Genomic DNA, 22,181 nt, shown 5'->3' with positions numbered 1-22,181 from the left:
TGACAGCATGCCAAGGAGGGCTACGTTAAATGAAAGAGAAGGAAATTATGTCAATCAAGCTGGACTCACTGGGGACACTGACTAGGTCGACATTCTTGAGTTGTTCTTGGCATTGACTACAGAACAATAATTCACATAAGCCAGCAACTTGACATGCTGAGGGATGTGCCACATCTCTAAGCTGTCATCCGACTCATGTCGAACCATCTGTTGACTACAGAAGACCTGCCCACTTCTGTCTGGGCCAAATCTCAGAGGGTTTGAAATGGGCATTTCTGCTCAGCAACACTGACACTGTTGTCTCCTCCATGCCAGTCCCCATACAGGTACAGTAGCATGTCAATGTAGCGGGTGATCACACTTGTGCTCACTTATAAATCATTTGACAGGTGATATGACCAGATTGGAGCCTAAACAATGCAGTTTACATGGGGCTCTATAAATAAAATGGATGACACAATAGGATGCATGATGTGTTCTTCATTATTTTATCATTACTTCTGTCCAATACTCAGCAGTTATCCGAATAATTTCAGTCCCCTCAAGTAAAGTCAGCTAATAAATTGCTATTAAATAATGAATAAAAAAAAAAAAGAAGATAAAATGCGGGTGTAGTGATTTGATAATTTCCTAATTCAGAGTAACACACATTGATGATATATCCTAATGAGTGTGTGTATAAAATCATGAGTCACGCATCACTTACACATTACATTTGTGTTTAGTTCCAGTTTTATTTCAATGGTAGCAGTACAAAGCTAGGATTGAGTGTATGTTACAATAACAATACAAACGAGTGCTTATAGAAATGTATTAAATTAAAATACCATTAATAAAATGCACTGAAATTGTGCTTGATAAAGTCCAATATTTTAACCTAATCATGATCCTCATATATGGATCCAGATTGACAAAGCTCCTTAATCTATGGCTAACTAAACTTTTAAGTAGTTTTAAACTAACAAGTTTAAAACACATTATGAGATCATTCAAATATACATTTACAATATAAGCAATACACTGACACAAGGAACCAAAATATGATAAATCTCTGTGTTACTATCTATTCTGTAGCAAACATGTTTATTTTAATTCGCAAAATAATTATAGATAAATAGTTTCTCATATAAATATTTGTGTATTGATATTCTGGCAAAAAAGTGCCCCTGTATTTGGTTCTGAACAGACGCATCTTGTCTTTTAGAAAATACTATTACTAGTACTTTAAAGCATTCATCCCCCAGACAGGGTGGTCACTGGTCACAATCATTAGGTGGGATTCAAACTAGTCCCATAAACACACAGATCAGGAACATATTAATCTTGTATTAATCTAGGATTATGTACATTTACGTATTTTCAAGGATTTTACATAGTTATTATCAGGAATGACCTTAGGCTTATAAAATATTTACGGTACTAAAGCTTTCATATATAATTTCACATCAAATTTAATGCCTAAAGAATACTTGAAGAATAGAGAATTGTAGGAAATCAGTATATAAACAGACACAGAACCCAAGGATATGTTGATATGATGGTAGCCTATCTCAAAATACAAAGTATATGACAAAAATAAATACAAACTGGAAAACAGATCAATCTTTTCCATTTTTGCAGTTTACATTCAGTGTAGTAATGTAGTATCTAGATTTACAAAGTACTACTTGACATAAAGAACATGAGAAAATGATGAAGTTAGTTTCACTGGTTCATGAACAAGCTGGATACTTAAACACGGTTATTCACCTACACACAGAGATTTACAAAACTAAAGTTGAAGGATATGTTTTACGAACACAGAGAAGGGACAATGACAAAGACTCACAACACTGTCATATTCTTGGCCTTACATTTCTCATCTTGCACTCTGGTTGTGTGAGGAAATACTGTGAGTGTTGTGGTAAACTGTGGTAAACATCAAGAAAGAAAACATCAGTGTATAATTGGATGATACACAGTATGTCAGCTTTGTATAGAACTCATCATACAGAACAGGATGACAAGCATAACACTTTTGATAAGACTGATTGGATCTTATTGTATATAACAACTTTAAATCTACAAATTAAAAGACGAAAGTGGAAAAATGACTCTGTGCCTGGACAAGAAAGAGTCCAGTACATAATCCCTTATTAAAACCCACCACTTTATTTTCACACATTTCACCATTAAACAAAAGAGGTAAGACGGGTGAGCTGTTCCGGGGTAGTGTTAAAGATGTACAGATGAGAGTCGTATTGGTGATGTCAGCATATTTTCTTCAAGAAACAAATAAGCATATTTCCCATTTTTTTCAAACTATCCTTTAATATACTTTTATATGTGATAACAACTTTGTGGATAGATATGAGCACCATTTCCTTATTGAAATGTTTTACTGGTGCCCAAAGTTTTTTGGGTTGTTCGAAGGATGTTGTTTGAGTGATTTGTAAAATACAAACTATTACCCCCTAACCCCTTATAATGAGTGAGTCTCTGTATATTAAACAGTGTATAATGTCTTACCACGTTCTGAAGTCTTGGTTCTTTCTCAAGCATCTTAGCCATATGCGTTCCAAGTGTTTCCAAAAGAACCCTTTGACATTTCATCTGTGATGTTAATAATGGGTAACCCTCTGTGAATGGAAGAGACAGAAAATAATTTACAAATGTAAAAACGTACTGAATATGAAACAGCATTTACTTTTCTTTTTTTTTAAGTATATTTTTGGGTTTTTTTGGCCTTTAATGTACAGTAGGCTACAGTTGAGAGAGAGACAGGAAATAGGAGGTAGGGAGGGGGAGATTTGGCATTTACTTTTACAACTTAACCTGACATAATATGACTTACTTGCACCCTTCTAATGGCACTTGCACTACTCCCTCATCTTCTGCAATCATACTCTGCTCCTCCTCCTGAAGTTTGAATGAAACACACTTTAAATGCACATATTAGATTCATACATTTTACACTGAAAGAATAGTTAGACAACAACAGCACCTCTTCAGAATCCTCCAGCTTCTTCTTCTTGCTCTCTGGCATGAGGTCATCCAGCCAGCTCATCTCCCGTTTACTGAAGATGCAGTCCATTAGCTTCCTGATAAACACCAGAGCCAACACCTGCAGGATGAACACAATAAATCAAAACAGCTTATTATCCAGAAATCTGTGATTTTTATAATGATCTCCCTTTGAGCTAGGCCCTTGATGTTATATTTAGAAAGTTTAAGGTGTATGTGACTTGAAACAATTCCCACATGAAAGCTTCATATATTTTTGCCTATATAAAATATTCTATATATGGTGTGTTTTTGGAGGAAAAAGTAACATAAAAGTGAGAGGCTAGATTATTTTCTGGCAGGTACAAAAACAGAAACCTTCAACATTGAAACACAGTGAAACAGAAAAGACCCCTACCAGTTTTGTCTGACAAATCCTGCATTAATCACTGCATAGATGGTTAGCGCCCAGCTGACCCTACTAACATACTTGTGCTGACACACTGAGCCTTGTTTACACTAGTTAGGTGTCTAGTGAAAGGTGTGCTGATTGTGTGACGTGATCTACAGATGGTATAATTGGATTGTTTCCACACCATCATAGGGAAGACAATGGCAGCCTTGGAGGTCTTGATGACCCACAGCATAACCAAGCAGGTGAGCTGGATGATGGTGAACAGGTGCACCTTCCTCAGGGGTACATGTCGTAGATAGATGAAGTCTGGCTGGTGCTTGGTCGGCATACCGAACAGTGTCAGGCGGTCAAAGAACTGCAGGGGACAAATTATTAAACAACTGTGAAGTGGTCTTTGTATTTGGGTTACAACAACTTATATACATGTGATGTTAATGGGTTCTTAAGAGCAGCAAACCTAAGTTAAATCAGTTGAATCAACAGCAGACAGCTGTTTTAAATCTACCACTCACTGCCTCCCCATTAATCTCAAAAACAACAACACAAAGCACTCTGAATGGAGGAAAATAGGAAGTAGGCTAAACAGGGCAATTAAAATCGCAGTCAGGTGTTCTGAAAATGCTGTGAACACACTAGTGGCCAATTAACACTTTTTTCTCTGCACAGCCAGACAATATGGAGGCGATCCCCTATTGTGGCTTGGGGAGAGTTAACAGTCCATACAGATTATCTGGTAGAAAGGTTTGCAAAGTACCAACGCTGGTCAGCTCTCTGTCCAGTTTCAGCCACATAGATCATCTTTAAAATGTTACAAACCCTAATTCAGTGCAGATTCTTAATCACATTTTAAATGTAGGGTGGCAGATTGTTGATTTCTTGCCAGTTGTGGTCAATAAAGCTGAGCATCTAAAATAATAAAACTTTTATTGTCAACCTCACTTGGTCAGATGTAGTATTAAAACCAATGGCAATTTCAAACGAGGAGAGCATTGAATCCTTGGGTGTCTTCATGTATTGATACCCCATAATGTAAACAAAAAAGACTGCATTAAATACAATGAAGCTGAAATAATTTTACCTGAATGCCTCTGAGAGAAGATGCTCCCATGTAAAGGAATACTCCATATAACACAGGCATAGGAATGAACTGAAGAACAACACAAACATAAAGTCAGTAACTGCTAAATGTTTGCAAACATAATAAACTTTATAATGTGCCAAGAAATATGAAATAGAATAGATAATAGTGGGAAAACAACTATGCACATAAAATTGGACAAATAATGAGAAGAAATATGACCGACCTTCAGGACAGATGTCATGAAGACAGAACAGCCCATGAGTGTGAAGATCATGAGGCCGGTGAAGCGTTGCTCTCTGATGCCGAGGAACTTGGGCACCTCGCCAGGAGCTGAGCACTCTGATTCGAGCTTCAGGCTGTTGACGTGGGTGATGGAGAGAACGGTGGCTGCTACGAACCAAGGCAAACCCATCAGAGAGCACACACCAAGCATCACCCCCACCATGAACAGGTCCAGGTGGTACCCGCAGCCTTTCTGGAAGGACCAGCACATTGAAAGTCGAACATTAGTGGTTCTGGTGAACCTTCTTCTCCAAGACACTACACACACTGTCAAGAGTTCAGAGCTGGGACAAGTACACACCTTGAGCTTGTGCTCCTTCCTGTTGATGATGACAGCTGTGATCTGCTGGTCCATGAAGATGAGTATGGTACAAAGCAGAGCTGGGACCACCGTTATGACCACCGTCCACCAGGGGTTCGGCCCCAGGGGGTTGACGAACCAACCTCGATCATCTCTGGTTGGCTTAGAAGAAAATAAATGAAGTTGGTTTAACATAAGTCGCAGCTTGTTGGAAAGTGATGGTATAGTCGGTTTAAGTTTTCTTCATCCTGCTCCTTTCCTTGCATGGAATGTGTAAATTATAATCTGTTATCATTTTGTCAGTAATGTATGAATTAAAAATGTCCATGCATGGAGCAAATAAAAATGAAATTAAATGAAATTAAATAGTCAGTAATTCGTGGAAAACTGATTCAACAAGAAATCCTTACCTTAAACACACTGGGGACTTTTAGCTTTGGAGAGGGAATCCCTAAGGCATAGTCTATTAAGACCATTGTAAGGATGGCGAAGAAAACAGCAAAGTCACTGATGATGGACCTCACCTGATAAAAAAGGATTCAAAATACTCTTTATTAATATTCCTTGTTTTGCTTAATTAAACCTGAATCATTTTCTCTTTTTTTTCCTACCACACAGTACCTAAATCTGACCACTAGAGTGTACCACCACACCACACTACATAACAACCAACCATGTCCACTGGCTTGGACAATAATGTGAAGATAAATGATGAATGTACGGTACCTTTGTGGGAAAGTAATTGCTGAACTTGAACTCTTTGAGGAAAGCCGACATGAGGACAGTGGAGAAAAAGAGAAGGACACACCAGAAGAGGACATCGGGAACATAGGGTCCATGTGGGCCACAGGCACTGCCCACAAACTCGCCTTGCTTTTCAATACAGTCCTGCAACAACAGGTAGAGGGCCAGTCATTCAGACTAATCATATGATTAGCAAGACAACAGCATAAGTAGATTCTATAAACAGGGTTTAAAAAAAAAAACTTAACAAAGCACCAAAAAAATGTGCTTTTGTAGTGATTTACAATGAGTAATCCAATATAATCCAGCCCACATGCCCTTAATCTCCTGGGCTCAGATCTATCTGAGAGAGCATGCCACTTTAAGGTGAAAATGCCTAAATGTATTCTTTTCTATATGTCTTTTTGTTACTCAATAATCCCTGCTGTTATGTGCATTAAAAACACCATGGAGGCATAATTGACAGTTGGTATTGTCTTCTGTTTTTGTTTTTGCACCGTCTGCAAGTATAGTACCTTGACCTCCAGAGCTTCCCAGTAGATTTCTGATGCAGTGACATTGTTCATCTCCCAGTACTTCAGGGTGTCATTGGTGGGGTCAGAAGGCTCAACGCATGAACATCTGTGGAAACACATGAACATCTGGGTGACTGAATAATCCCTTATCTGTCAGGGATTTGCTGTACCTCCAAGAAATTTACTCAGTAATCATTCTTTTTTTTTCTTTTTTTTAAAAAACATTTTAAAACAGTACACTGTTGGAAAATATTTTTGCACATACGAGTATAAGCTGAGTTTTTCCAGTTTGTTGTTCTTGTTGAAGGGATAGTGATCCCCCAGGTGCATGAGTTTCTCCAAGGCCTCGTAGATGAAGATGATGCAGATGAGTGAGGCGAAGGCTTCTTCTGTAAAACGGGTGATGTAACAAACCAGGGAACTCGCATCTGTGGCCACCAACATGATGCAGAGGAAAGCTGTCCACAGACCAATACAGGCTCTCAGTGATAGATAGGATAAGCCATACTCCCTATGTTGGGATAAAATGGGGGGGGGGTCACATCATACATTGATTATTTACTATTTGTAATTTGGTAGATTGGAAGAAATCATTATCACAATGAAAATGTGATGTAATAAATGATCTATATGAGGCCAGATGTTTGAGAGATGGCACATCGATGTTCACAGAACTCATCCTGCTGCTACAGTAGCCGGTAAGCACTGTGATCACAAAATGATGTAACAATCTGAGGTCACTGATCATTTAGTGAATGATTTATATTTACAGACACATACTTGCAGAATTTAAACAATATCTTTTCAAATACAAGCACTGGCCCTGTGCTTCCCAGAATGGTGAGGGGCTGTCCGGCAAATAGAGAATAGGCTATTCCAGTCAGCGAGGCTCCAAACAACGACTCAATGGCACTCTGGGAAATGGATAAAGAAAGATAGCAGAAGGATTACTGAACCAACATTACCGTCAAAGCATTATCATACAGAACTGCAGCTGTTTTCTGGTTTACAGTTCTGAAGAGCTAGTGCAGTGCACAGCAGTGTACAACCAGTCCTGGCAGAAAACTGTGAACGTTTAAAAGAAAGGGCAGGCGATTTACTATGCGTCCTTCTGTTGCCTCGCCCAGTAATCCTCCAAAGGTGATGACAGGTGACATGCAGGCACAGTAGAGGAACAGGAAGGAGGCCACACACTGCAAACTAAAAGCGTCATAGTAGTCGGACAGGTAGTGTGGCGCCTTTCGCTTGATGTCTAGAAAGAGACCACCGAACCACCTGGGAATATAAAAAAGAAATTTGTCAGTCAAAAATTTTCAATTTCAAAAGGCATAAATTATTCTCTACTAAAATGTTAAAGCAACAATAAAAAAGAAAAAGTTAAGTTGGTAAGGCTTCAGCAATATCTTTGATATCCTATTTCTGTTTCCTTAACTTCTGTTCCGTCTACTGCCCCCATCCCAGAGTTCAACTATTCGTGTGATATGCCCCTGGAATAAACAAGTCTAGTTGCAAATAGAGATCTTCAGGAGGGATGTTTCTATGGAAACCACCCTATGACTACAACTACAGACCATGTTTACCCAGAAATAGACGACGAGTATAACAGCATACTGTTTGTAGAAAAGTGGTATTTTTCAGTTGTATGTACTTTTTTAATATGAGCCCTGTAGAAGGCATGCAGCAACTGTAGACAAATAACGTGTATTTATCTATATATTTCAGGGCAATATACAGTATAACAGCCAATGCCAAGATGAATGGATTTTATGTTAGATCCTGTACATCATTCTTTGAACACCTTAATAACAACTCAAAAAGGTGAAATCAAAACATCAATATGTTTATGAGTAATCCAGTTGAAGAAGCACACAAAGTACAAGATCTCCTATCTAACACCATTGCTTCTTCATATATTACACATTACAAGTGTTGTCCTGCTGCAAATAAATCCTCTGCAGCACAGTAGTGAGTGTAGTGAGTAGGCTGCATGATGCCCTGCCTTGGCCTCCTGGCATTAGTATGAGGTACTCATAATACTTAAAATAGTACTGACAATAACATTTCTGTATCTATCTTTCGGATATTATTTTTCTATATTTCTACTCTACATAGACTTCACATTGTTTTAGTACTGATTAGAATTCACCTCCATCACAAACACTACATATCACCCTTGTTATTCCCCCACCTTCCAGTGCGCTCCAGTTCTGGACCACCATGGCCACCCTCCTCCTCCTCCTCCTCACCGTCTCCTAATCCATTAACGCTACTTTTCTTCCTCTTCTCCTGTTTAACAAACAGTGCAAAGCAGTGAGTTTGTTTGTTATGTACAAATTGTTGCAGAGATCTTAGGGAGAAGACAGGACAGCGACCACAACATGAGTCCTACTGACCTGAGATGGTACATTTTTCGGTGGCTCTATTCGTATAGATGGGTCCCACTCTCCAGGAGGCAGGACTGTCACCTGATCAAGGAATTCATCAATCCCAGCGATCAGATCATTCCGGTCTTTAGCTTTATAGGCAACATCATGGAAAACCTGAAAAGAGAAACGTTGAGGAGCAGTTTACCAACTTAGCCCATATAAACATGTGCAGAACATATTATACAAACTGTCCAGAGAAAAGCAAAACTAGTTTACTAAAATCTGGGTCCTATTCGCTGTGAAACAATATTAATCACTTTGCTTGCTAAAATATCCTCAAATCTCGTTCCTCAAATCTTCTCATTCCAAAGATAAAGCCCATCTTTTCCTCCGTGGTGATGGATAGCAGCCTAAATCCCAGACAAAAAAAGGAGGACATGATGACTGACTACTAGCCAAAAGCATGTCATAGAAGCTCTGAGCTGTGTTTCATGCTGAGAAATGTTCCATCACTTCAGCAATTTGTTAAGCTCTGCTAGACTGTGAATTTATGCAAAGTGCGTAAGAAGTGCAAACCACCTCACCCTCCCCAAAGCTGGAGCTGGAGTTGAAAATGAGGAGTTCATTAAGAAATTCTTACCTCATCTGTCATAAGTGTTGCCATGGATCTTCCAATTTCATGATATTGAGGCGCTCGACCCATGGGCCCCAAGAGAATAAACAGAAACCTAAAGGAACAGACAGCTCTTTGAACCACTATTGCATTATCATTGTCATTGTGACTATAACTGCACATTAACTCTAAAGGGCATAAATGGTTCTGAAGGGTCAATAAGAGATTAGTAGAGGGGGTTGAGCGGGTGTTACAGTATCAGCCTGCATTAACCTTGTGGCAATGGGGACCTCAGCCAGCCCATTGAGCAGAACCGCGGGTGAAAGCCGGACAAACGCCACCACCGGTTTGTTCAGACACTCAAGCTCTCCCACTAATACGTTACACGCTTCAGCGCCCGCCGGGATCTTCTTCATGAAATGCAGGTCTATCTGAAAGAGGACACAAAGTACAGTGCTAAGAGTCTCACATAAAAGGCCCTGACACCCTTTCCTGTTAGCTTATCGTCTAAGCGGCTTTGACTGAGAACATGTTTTGAGAAGAAAATTCAATCGTTCATGTCTAAAAGTGCAATCTGTAAATGTCATTATTTTTTCAGTTTATCCACTCATTAAGCCTTGAATGCAATGATTTGACGGGCTTGTCTATCTAAATATAGTCCAGCTGCACAGGCTTTGTGAGACATGGGACAAAACATCCATATATATCACAGATTTGATACATTCAAATATTACAAAAGATTAAGTAAGTATAACTACAGTATCAGTTCAACGTGTTGTGTAATATTACATAATTATGGGGCATCATTCATTTCTGAAAGTGTCTAAATTTCTAATGTGATTGAACTGCATGGAAAAGGAAATCTCTGTTGATTGATGTGTTGAACAGAAATAACACAGCAGAGATAACAAGAGTTGACTCAATGTTGTTTGTTCAGCTCTGGGAGAACTATACAAAATAATTGATTTGAAACTTTGATGGTTTATCACTTAGCTATCACTTAACTTTACATAGATGGTGACAGCGCTCTGGTGCATAGAAGCCCAACATCTTACTAAGACATTTTGTTTTTGGTTTTTTTTTCTCAAATTTGTCACCTGTCTGTCTGTCTGTCTGTCTGTCTGTCTGTCTGTCTGTCTGTCTGTCTGTCTGTATAAAAAATACACTCTTTTTTGACTGTTTCAGGAACAGGCTAAAGTACATGAAACAGTAAATAATACTCACCCGGACAAAAGGTTAAACTCATATACATTAGGCAAAGAGTTTCAACATGGATTTTATGTTTGTCTTTCCTGTGTGTGGTCGTCATGTGGTTATCATCAGTGCTGAATGACTTTTATCATATTTAACATGGTTATAATCCTAATCCCTGTCTAGATGACCTTTCCATTAAGAAATACCAACAATGACCTGCTGTTCGTTGTCTGAAACATGTAAAACACACAATTAAACCATAGAACAAGTCATGTGAGCTGTGTACCATACCTTACTGAAGTCAACAGAACTGTTCTCTCTGTGGCCATCTCCTCTACCGTCTGAACCCGCTAACTGAGACTGGGAGGATGACGTCTGACCTGCATGGTCCAAATAGAAGAGGTGTTACTCCCAAAAATGCCTCAACAAAACACAAATTAATTTATTAATAATTTAATTAAATAACTTAAATATGAATATTTAATAATTATATACAGTATATATACACACATATATAAGGCCGACTGAATTCACAGAATCTCTCTAGAAAGGATAACAACAGAGAGGATCAAATCCAGGTCATGAAGGCCGGTGTGGATAAAACCACACAGATTTTCATCACTGCTGCTGTCTCAAAAAAATCCAGGCTCATGGTAACATGATTAGTGCCAAGCTGGCTGACAGGACTGTCCTAATTTCTGTATTCATTAAACAAGCAGGCCAAAAAATTAACCCTAATTATTCTGTTTAGTATGCTCACAAAGCATTAAGTGTGTTTGTCAGAGAATACGACTTTGAAATTAGCTTTAAAATGACACATGATGAAACTATATTGCATACAAGAGAATGATTTAACAAACAGCTTGGTGCGTTCTGCACACCTAATTTTATCATGTGGAATTCTGGCAGACCTCAAGCTTGTAAAATGTAGTTGGCAATAATGTAGGCAAGAAATGCGTCCAATTATGAGTCAGTTCTGATCTAAATTTATCCCAGAATTCAACCAAACAGCTTTTGTACTGTGAAGATCAATAGCAAACAAATTTGTATATTTATAGAAAGTACTTATGAATATTGTTTTTCATCGACCTTTATTCAAGATAATGAAAATTGCCTATTTTGAGGAATTGGCGATATTAACACAAACAATGTTAATACTGTCATCCAGAATATGTTTTTATGTATTAGGCTGGTAAACGAGCAAGTGCAGGCTGAGTAAATCAGTACCTGCTGACTTTAATGGGGCTGGTACAGGAAGGCGGATGGAACATACGCAGGTTAAGCTTACGTATATGTACAGTATGTAAGACGCATGAACATATTGTGCATTTATAAAGTATCTACACCTAAAAAATACAGCCCAGATTAAAAATAAAAAAGGGCATTGTTCCAAAATGTTCTGACTTGCGACCCCTTAAAACAAAGTTGTGTCTTCAGGATCCCTCCACCCAGTTTGTTAATGGCACACCAACAGGTTGCTTGCAGGTTAGCCGAAGACACTGAGACTTCCCAATCTCAAAAAGTTTTGCTTAATTATTAAAAGACCCTGCTTTACCTGACCTGTTAATCAACTCATGACCCCCCAGATGTATCATACATCTCAATTCTCTCAATTTCTCACCGTTCTTTTCCAGATGGAGCTCTGAAGTCCGTCGACTGATGTCAGCAAAGGAGCGTACTATTGGTAGACGGTTTGCCAGCTTCTTCTGGTTCTGGTGGTGGTGCTGCTTCAGCAGTGTTTCCCGCACTTTCTGTCTGAGCTCATCCCCCAGTGGTGAGTATAACTCTTGGTGGTCCAACACCATGTCTGAGGAGGACACAGACAGGCGATTTGGATCCATGTGTCACAGATCTAACTGAGAGACTCTTGTCCATAATGCAACAATAATGCAGTTCAACACATTTTCCATTTAACTGTTATTACCTGCAATCTCTTCAATAGAACCAGCTCTCATGTCAAGCAGCACAGTGCCATTGATTATGCAGCTTCGCAGCTCAAAGAGACTGTGTAGAGATAGAGTGGCTACGTAGGGTTTACTCCACCGCTCTCCTCCGTCCTCCACATCCTCTTCAAACTTCAGCCACCTGAAACAGCAGTGGGAGATCCAGTAAGTAGAGGCCAGCAGACGGCAGACTGGCTGTCAATCTGTTCAAGCTGCAACAACAACACTCATTCGTTCTGGGTCCCACTTTCCTTATTGCCTCTCATCAGGATATCAGTGTAAATAAAATATGTCTGATTTGCCATTTTAACAGAAAACCATAAATCATTTGATGAATAAATTCTGCATCCTGATTAACACTGGCAAGAATCAAAGAAAAGGACTAACATAAAGTTAATTCCCCCATATGACAGTGAATTGCAATTACTTAATGTAATGGAAACACAAACATTAGACACTCAGCTACAGCTTTCATCAGTATAAGTGGGATAACCGGCATGACAGCTCCATTCAATCACAGCTTTCAGTAATGGCATGTAGGTCATGACAGTGTGTAAATACTATGTCGGCGGCTGGACAGTCTTGACAGTACCTGGCACTTTCCTTCCACTCACAATCCTCTCCGTCCCTCACACAGATCTCATCCATCTCTGTGAAGAGGTCATGAGGAATATGTTCCTCATCATCATCCTCAGTGCCCAGCAGGAACTGTACTCTTTGGGAGGGAGTGTCTGGGAGCACAAGGAATTACACTTCAGGGGTAAGGAACACAGTCAGTCAAATACAGGTTTGTCTATCCTATACCGCATGCAAGTTCATGATTGGGGACGGTACCAAAAAGAGGAGACTCTCTTCCCTCAACCAACGTGAGGGCCCGGTCCCTGCTCTTCCTCTTGTGCTTATTTCCATGGTGACGGTGCCTACGGTGGCTGCGGTGCCTGGTACTGCCCAAGGGGACATGGACCCCGATGTAGAGAGTCCTGTGACCTGCATGAGGACAAGACCCACAACAGTTAAAGGCCGATGCTTTACAGATAATTATTGTGAATTCACTGATCATGGTAAAGCACTCTGTCTCTGCATTACGTTATTGAGCTTTTCTATTATTTACAATGTATTCCTGCATCATCGTGTGTGTTTTTACTTAAATAAAGTGCATTGCTGAGGAGATAATATGTAATAATGTAATGCTTACTGCTGCTGAACAACCTATATACCACCTGTCATGTCTACACAATAAAAACGTTCTGTGAATTACCTTGCTGACATGTAGATAAACTAACTGAAAGGTTTCTACTGTTGATCTTTGGTTCTATTTATTAAAAAATAATTTGAACTTTATTTTAATATTATTTAAGATCTTCAATGAAACATCTACTTTTGCTGAAAAGTTTAGCATGAAAACGTTTAATATGAATATATAATAAAAAGACACCCTTTAAAAAAATTTATATCATTAAGAAGCCTGTTCCTTGCTTTGTATTAAAAAAGAGAATTTAAAAAGAACATGTCAGGAACTCTTCTGAATTAATGCAAATAAAGGTATATTAATAGTATCCTTGATCAGTAGTGGCATTAAAGAGGAGTATACACTATAGTAAACTACTGGATATGTTGTATAATCATGACAATGAAAGTGTGAATTTACAGATCAAATAAATGATGCGCAAAATGCTGCAATTATCTAATTAGAGATTTGTGTTTGTATCATTGTCAGTAAATTATTGCATGTACATGGCCTACGGCTGTGTGAATCTGTGAAACCTGGTTGTTGATTCAAGTTTCCTTTCTTTTTATCTTTCATAAATACCTCCAAACAACTGTGTATGTGTTTCCATGCTTGTGTTTGTGAGACCGTGCGAACAAAGTGAATAGAGAAAGAAGTGAGAGCATATCTGTTTTCATAAGTCAGCCCACTCAGCCTGCTGCAGTATGAGAGGATTCAGACAACCACATACAGTATACAGTGCTCTTCAGTGTAACTGCTATAGCTATGCCAAAATGGTAAATATAGACATAACACAAGTAATTAATTAACTTACCCTTTATTATTATTTTATGTTTTTGGAATTTTAATCCAAAACCAGCCACTACCTATGTGTTATCAATTGAAAATCACTGTTTTGAAACACATCTGTCATTTTTATCATCATTATTTCATTAAAGCTATTTTCTAATTCAACTGCAGTTTAATACAGTTCAATGTTAGTGAATGCTATACAATACATTTTTGTTTACTGCTTGCACAACCCAAAACAATTCCCATGTATTCTGCAGCATCTCAATGGTTGTGTACCACTGTTTGTGCCTGTGCTGTTGTTTAAATACTAAGACTGGGTAAATAATGCATAAATAATACAATTTTGTGATGGCAGATATCAGGACATGCGCTTCCAATGGTTTGTCTCTCTGTCCTCACTTATTGATACTTTTATTGAATTTCAGTCTCATTTGCTAAAAAAGAGAGACAACGCCCATTAACATGATTCAATATTTATTTTTGCTATAGATATCAGGATAATATTGTTTTCGAGATTTCTTTTCATCACAGTTATCGTGCAGTGAAAATATGACATTGTGACAGCCCTATGGCAAACACAGATGGGGACAGCTTACTCAAGTACTCAGTTGGACTGATTTCATATTTGTTGTGATTATCCACGTTTTTCAGCGCCTTTAAAATTACTGATGTGAATTCATCTCACCCACAGTTTCTGCCTCCCACTCCACTCCTATCTTTTAACTATGAAAAAGCTGTCAAGAGGACTGCAGCAGTTGTGAGGACAAAGTGGGCGGACTCAGCTGCAGCAGCCGTTTAGTGCTTCAAGCTTTTTGTGTTCCTGACGTGTTCAGTGTCAGTCGAGGTACCTTCAACATCTTCCTGCTCAAAGTTGGTTCCCTGTTGGGACCGTGCTCCTCCTCGGTCCACCACAGCCTCGTCGTCATTCCTCTGTTGGACACACAGATAAACACATAGGACATATTCAATGGTATTATAAGCATTATTAAGTTCAGTGTCTGATCAACCAAACAGCTATAACTGGAATATACTGATGTATCCTGAACGTAACGTGATAAAAATGTTTGTTGACTTGGTGTTCCCTCACAGTCGAAGGCATTGTGAACAAACACATTATCCCACTGAATATCATGGTTGCCGTGGAAACTAATTGCACGACTCATCTTGAATAGGAGTGTGCCATCTTAGTCCAAACAAAAAGCTTTTCATGAGGGGAACAATAAATTTCCCACCTACAATTAATGTTTCCCTGTTGTTCTTGGTGCTCCCTTTACAGTCACCGGTGCTACATTGTTGATGGGACCTCAGTTCAAAACGTGAATCATCGTCTGACCTAATTTTGAAAAAGTTTTTTAAAAAATTTAAAAAAAAAAAAAAGAAAAGAAAGAAGGAAACTCCTATTCCTAAAAGAGACTGTTTCTTAGTTTTTGTTGTATACTGCCTCCATCTATGTAGGGCAGGCTATTAAATAACATATTTTTTATCTACGTCAGTCTTTCTCTCACATTTAATTGATATGTCCTATTGCATTTTTTCATAATAGGAGGAGGGATTTGATAACACTGATTGGTTAACCTGGAGGTCATTATAAAGATCAATTTACTTTTTCACCGCAGCTGGAAGAATATAGAACTGGTCCACCCAGAAAATCAAACATGGAAGTGATGGAGTCATGGAGAGTTTAAAAAAAAATTGTAATGAGCATAATCCTCAATGCGGAGCTTTTGTCAGATTATAGGGAGAATATTGAATGACCACTGCAAATGTCATTAAGCTGTTTGAGCATTTCCTGTGGACCTTCCTGTGCAGGTTCACTAGGCTGACACACAGCAATTAATGAACAGTTAGGCTACTGCAATTTTTTTGACTGCCCAATAAAAGAACAAGAGGCATGAAGCAGGACAAACATATAGGCTAGAGTCAGTGAGAGAACCAATATTTCTTGATGTGAATGTTGGCCTGCTCATGTAATCAGAGAGAAGGTGGGTGAAGAGGTGGTAAGAGAGAATAGTAAAACCATCAGAAATCATAATTTTCCACTGTGCGTGCAAAGATAAAGTAGTAACCTGCTAGTGCTTTTCTTTTAAAAGAAATTGCAAGGTACTTTTTGTGTAGCCTACAGTTTTATAGCCTACTATTTAATTGTCTCTTTACAATCAGAACCTACCATACTACCACATCTCACCATCAACATTCACAGCTAATTCCTAACCTCAAACTTAGGACTTTGGACTTTGGACTTTATATGATCAAATACTATAGAGTCATGCTAGTGGGTGCAATGACACACAAATATCAAAATTATGTATTTACCCCCAGTGTGCAAAGAGTCGGAGCCAGAAGACATGCCATGATACTCCTATTAAGCATTTGGTAGGCTCACTTAGTAGGCCTAAAGAAAGAAAGCTAAACTAAACTAAACCATACTCTATGGCATCAGCCGGGTAAGTGACTTCCGGCGGAAGTGCTAAAAGAAAAAACACCCTTGTCGCCGTTTGCTAACATTTATGCTGGCTGGCTCTACAGGCAGCCATGAAAACATGGTAAAATTCACAACTTAGAAGAATACAAAACCATTAATAGCAAAATACAAAAACAGCGGTGGTTTCAATAGCCTAGTAACCCTTCCCCATGACAACTCAACTCTTTCTGTAACTAGTTTGAAGTGTAGGCCGGTGCATATTCTCATTTGCCCAGGTCATAGTATTTCAAAGGAGGTTAAATCGAAAGCAAAAAAGTTTGAAGTGTAGTTTCTAAAGTTATGAGCCATAACGTTACACCCAAGGGGGCAGTTGTGGATCTGAGAAGTGAAGCTCACTTCCGCGTTCAAAAAACTGCAATCCCCCCGGCTTCCTGTGGGGGCTGGTGTCAGAAGGGAGCATTCTCCATAGACCCCCATGTTAAAATCGCCGATTTTACATCCTCAGTAAACATGTTAAAAGCCTGGTGTCAGAACGTTTTTTTTTCTCAACCGATAGTTTTCTACCCTGAGGGGGGTGAATTTTTTTTAAACTCTACCGTTTTACTGTTATTAGGTTAAAACTCTGGCCAATTAGGGCGCGGAAATGTTGAGTGACAGGCCCGAGCAGCTCCGTGGACAGCTGCTTCGAGGCCAGTGGGCGGGTTCTCGGCCGGCCAATCCAACATGGCGCTGTCCAGGCCGCCATATTTGAGTCACAAAAACGACTCCCCAAAACCAATGGGTGACGTCACGGACGCTACGTCCATTCTTTTTACAGTCTATGGTTACACCTTGTCACCGAGCTGGTCAGCTGCTCCAGGTCCAGCCGCTAGCTCTCCACCCGGTCGGTGTGGGCACTGTCGTCACAGCTGAGCCGAGGGCCAGTGTTTGTCACCTTTCAGCGGTGGTGTTTGTTTCTTAGAGGATTTCTAATGCAAATGTCGGACAAACGTAAAACTAAGGGAGAAGTCCGTGCCCCTGCCCTGCGAGGTGAGTGAAATTCTAGTATATTTGTTATTGTAATGAAAACACTAATAAACAGACGTGTCACGGTCTGTGCTCCTCATACCTGTCCCGTCAGGTTAGCTCGATAATTAGCTAACAAATGCATCAGCCTCGTGTTAGCTTTTCGAGCTACACGCCAACGATGTTAACGGGAGCAGTTATTAGACCGATATAGGCTGTATGTCTATGATTAGATCGATATAGCCAGTTGCTCCACTTGTGAAGCAGAGGCCTACATGGCCCTGGCAGCCACAGCTCAGGAAAGCATAGCTATCTGGTACAGTTGTTAAATGGAATCGACAATATGCACCAGTGACAATTTTTGAGGACAATCAGGGTGCTATTGCTTTGTCAAGGAATCCTGTGTCACGCCAAAGAACATATCGACATTTCCCATGGACATCCCTACCATTTTGTTCGATCCGCTCTCAGTGATGGGAAAATCTGTATCAAATATTATCCAACTGCATCAAATATTATCCAACAGCAGATGTTTTAACTAAGCCTGTAAAAAGGGTCAGGATGGAGAGGTTTGTGTATTTTATGTTGGGTGTAAAGTGTTAATGGAAAATGGGTGTTGCCTATTTCATGTCAGAGATTGCTGTCAGTATAAGAACAAGTTGCAAAACTGTTGCAAAACACACTGTGATCTTGAATGTGCCCTTGCCACTGACACCAAAGTGCACAGGTGTAGCGAATCATTAAATAAATGCGTTCTAATAATTTTACATTAACCAGGACTGGTGTAATGGAGCAGCTCAGACTCAGCTTCAAAACCACTCTTCAGAAGATTATGTGTGAAGTTTATCAGTTGTCACAACAATCCAGTATTTCTCTCTGGTCCATATGAATTTGCACACTTGAAAATAAAATCAAGTTTATGTCGGCTATGTAGCTATATCCTACTATTAAGTGCCCTACTTGAAATAAGCAGCTTAATAGGCTAGACATGAACAATGAATGATTGATTACAAATCATAAGCTCCAAAGAAATTACTGCTACAAATATTTATCAAATAACTAACGCTAACTAAACAATCTTAAAAGTGTGACAATAAACACTGAGACAGGGTTAAGTGTCAGAGCTGCACATAGTAGGCTATTGATTGGTGCACCAATCGAGTGTGCATGCATGGCCTACTCATCTAACTCTGCCATTCACAGTAAATCCAACCAGAACAGCTGGGATTCAGACAGCTAAAGAAACATACAACTGCCTTTACTAAGTGCTGAAGGGAGATCTGGTAAACTGGCAGAAGCTGTCTGTTCCTCAACAGAGCCAAACAGATTTAGAGCACTTATTACACAGTAGGTATTTTTATCCTGTAAAAGGCTTGATACCATCTTTTCCGTGAGCCATCTTGACCATCAGATGACCATCAAAGCGTTCTGATAGTGAAGGGCACACTGCTGGTCACAGCTGCAATGCCACATGGGCTGGCTCGGCCACTTGGCTGATGTTGATAATCTGTCTAAAAATACGCAGGGCGTGGATCAACATCCCTGCTCAGATTAAACTGCCGGTATTTGAAATTGTTACTAAAGCATCAGACACATTAGCCTATATAAATTATGCTCTATGCTCATGGACTATGGTAACATTTTTATACACTGCATAATACCCAACACCTTGAGTCTGAATTAAAATACAACTGTGTGTCATTCTAAAAACCTATCTCTGGGGAAGAGTTAAAATGTTGTAGGCCCCCTATATTCTGGTGGTATAAGTGCAGCATAATCATTTAAGCCCTCTCAAAACAGATATCTACTTGAGGGGGCTGCCACGAGGCATATGCTAAGCTGTTTTATGTTTTGGTGGAATCCACAGAAAAGCATTGCAGATACAGAGAGTTAGCACATTAAAAAGAAAGTCAATTGTCAGGGTGAGTCCGAACTGGAGTGATGAACACCAATTCCTCATTGACATACTTGGATCTGATCCCTAGAGAGAGGTGGCCACTTTGCAAGGTCCTAAACTGCACAGGCTTTCGCTTGGAACAAAATGCACCCTAATCCTTAAATGTTTTTGCTTTAAACTTCAACATCCTGTAAGAGGACACATTAGTACTTTTTTTTTTTATTAGAGCTGCTATCTAAGGTATTTTACAGCTTTGATTCCTCATTTTGTCAGATCTGTTGCCTCTCATTCCACTGCCCTCCTACATCTTTATGTCTAAGGAGGGTCAGGTGTGGTTTGCAGGAGAGAGCTCTTTTTTAAAAACTTTTTAATACAGTTTTGTCTGGCTATTACAGTACACAAAGACAGAATGATCTCTAAAGAAGATGGCCTGCAATGATGAGCTTTTACCTTCTGTTAACCGCACAACAGTATATCTACACAATGTCAGAGTTGACCATCCTCGGGTTCAGTCCTTGTCCTACCTGATACTTGAAGAGCCAAGGAGCCTCTGAGTTTTCAGGATGCATGAGCTTTCCCTCTATGTCCTCGGCCATAATCAGTTTAAGTCAGAGTGCCTCGCGGTCTAAAAGCTGAGCTCTGCGGTGCAAATTCCTGTCGCCCTGCTTCGTACCATGCCTGATAAATACTGATGCCCTTCTGGTGTGTCAAACAGCTGTAATTTGTGATTGAGCATCTATTAACAGAGCAACCAGACTCATGAGATTATAGCTGTGACATCAGTGCAGCATCTTATCACAATCAAAGCTTGGTTCGTATTGAGCCTCGTGTCTCTCCGTACTGTAAGGATAAACAAAAGCTTGTCATGTAGCGCTCAATCAACTTGGTCACGCCACGAGGAGCGTTCCTTCAGCCTCACTGCTGAGTCTGTCTTCTACTTGCATAACATATCAATAAACTCAGTGCAACATAATACATTCGTTTTTAATTGTAACTTTGATACTTGAGGTAATAAAGCCTTAAAATCCAGGGAATGCAACTCACCAAACTTCTACGACAAACTGATGAGCCAAAGGAAGGATTGACCTGAAAGATAAAAATAAAAAAAATTTACAGGTAGGCTATATTGTGTGCATGATTAGTTGCAGTGTTATTCATTATAATCAATAATCTAGGTTCCAAACCCAGCACCTATAAACATCTTCACATTCAAACATGTTTTGTTCAACATGAGCTAAAGATTAACTCTGCAATGTTATTTTTAAATTCTTAAGACTTTTGAGGTCACTTTGTGACACAACATTTTGAAGCCAAAGCCCCTAAAAGTAGTACAAAAAGCCTGTCAGACTAAAACCATCAGCTAAATGGAAAAATCTGTTTTGATGTAAACGGCAAATGGATAATGACAAAAAAAAAAAAAAATCTCCTCCAAAGTGGTCAGCAAAGACCCATGGGAATGGGCCTATGTCTCTAACATCCCCTGAGAGACTTTTCTTTTTTCTTTTATGTGGATCGGATCACTGAAGTTCTCCAAAAAGAAAATGTTAAAATTGCATTTGACTTTGTGAAGTTACGCTTCAGTTTGAGTTGAGGCAGTCAGAGCAGCGTCCTCTCATGATACACATTTTACAGTACCTTTAATCTAACCAACAATGTGTTACTATTTACATGATGAGCTGACACAAGGTCACTTCTGTCTGAATTTACTATATTACCAGGGCATCTGTCACCACAGGGTTTTGTCTGTATAAAGTTAAGTAGCACACAATAGGAACCAACTCAGTCACTCCAGCTGCTACAGATGTTATACTCAGAAACTGTATCATTGAAACAATAGCCTATACCAAAAAAAAAGCCTCCTGGTAAAGTGAGAGTAACTTTCACATGCTTTAAACGATTAACTCACTTTGATTTAATTGTTGTTAATGATTTCAGTTAACAGATGGGTTGATTAAAGCTGACACACTATCATGAAACAGAGTTATTTTCTGTCAAGTGAACGTATAGTAAAAGCTCTGCAGGTATAAAGCTATAAGTTAGCAGCTGTATAGACATAAACGGACATAAACACTCTGCACCTGCCTGCTGGAGCATCTCACATGTATCTATTAGACATCACATCTAGCAGAAAACACACTGGCTGAGTCTGATATCTGTCTATAAGGCAAAAAACATTTGTCCCGATAGATGAGTGCTGTTTACCGGTGGCAGCAGCGGCTCCACCTGAGCGCCCTGGTGCGTGGTGTCCATCACTGGAGTCTGAGCAGCGCGTCACGGAGCAGAGGGACGGAGCAGAGCTGTGGGCTGCGTGTAAATCCCCGTCAGGTGTGGCAGTGACTGAGCGAGCACACAGAGACGCTCACATGTTTAAATCAGCGGCGGTCAGCAGCAGAGAGGAGAC

The 22,181-nt window shown here is 39.5% G+C and overlaps 1 protein-coding gene across 1 annotated transcript; it reads right to left on the bottom strand.

Moving 5' to 3' along the window:
* Positions 1-2,542: 2,542 nt before the first annotated feature.
* slc4a10b (solute carrier family 4 member 10b) lies at positions 2,543-22,030 on the bottom strand (the record flags this gene model as incomplete). Its single annotated transcript, XM_083996962.1, has 25 exons — positions 2,543-2,618; positions 2,834-2,898; positions 2,984-3,103; positions 3,579-3,752; positions 4,476-4,544; positions 4,702-4,953; positions 5,062-5,223; positions 5,472-5,585; positions 5,788-5,949; positions 6,321-6,426; positions 6,586-6,831; positions 7,101-7,234; positions 7,421-7,595; positions 8,509-8,606; positions 8,714-8,860; positions 9,327-9,414; positions 9,573-9,730; positions 10,785-10,873; positions 12,115-12,300; positions 12,418-12,578; positions 13,029-13,167; positions 13,271-13,423; positions 15,305-15,386; positions 20,825-20,866; positions 21,983-22,030. 25 exons carry the CDS (start codon positions 22,028-22,030, stop codon positions 2,543-2,545), a joined length of 3,246 nt encoding a protein of 1,081 aa, XP_083853088.1.
* Between the last annotated feature and the right edge of the window lie 151 nt (positions 22,031-22,181).

The sequence above is a fragment of the Trachurus trachurus genome (genome assembly GCF_905171665.1).
Source record: "Trachurus trachurus genome assembly, chromosome: 21".
Lineage (NCBI taxonomy): Eukaryota > Metazoa > Chordata > Actinopteri > Carangiformes > Carangidae > Trachurus > Trachurus trachurus.
This window is presented reverse-complemented; position numbering and strand designations above follow the sequence as displayed.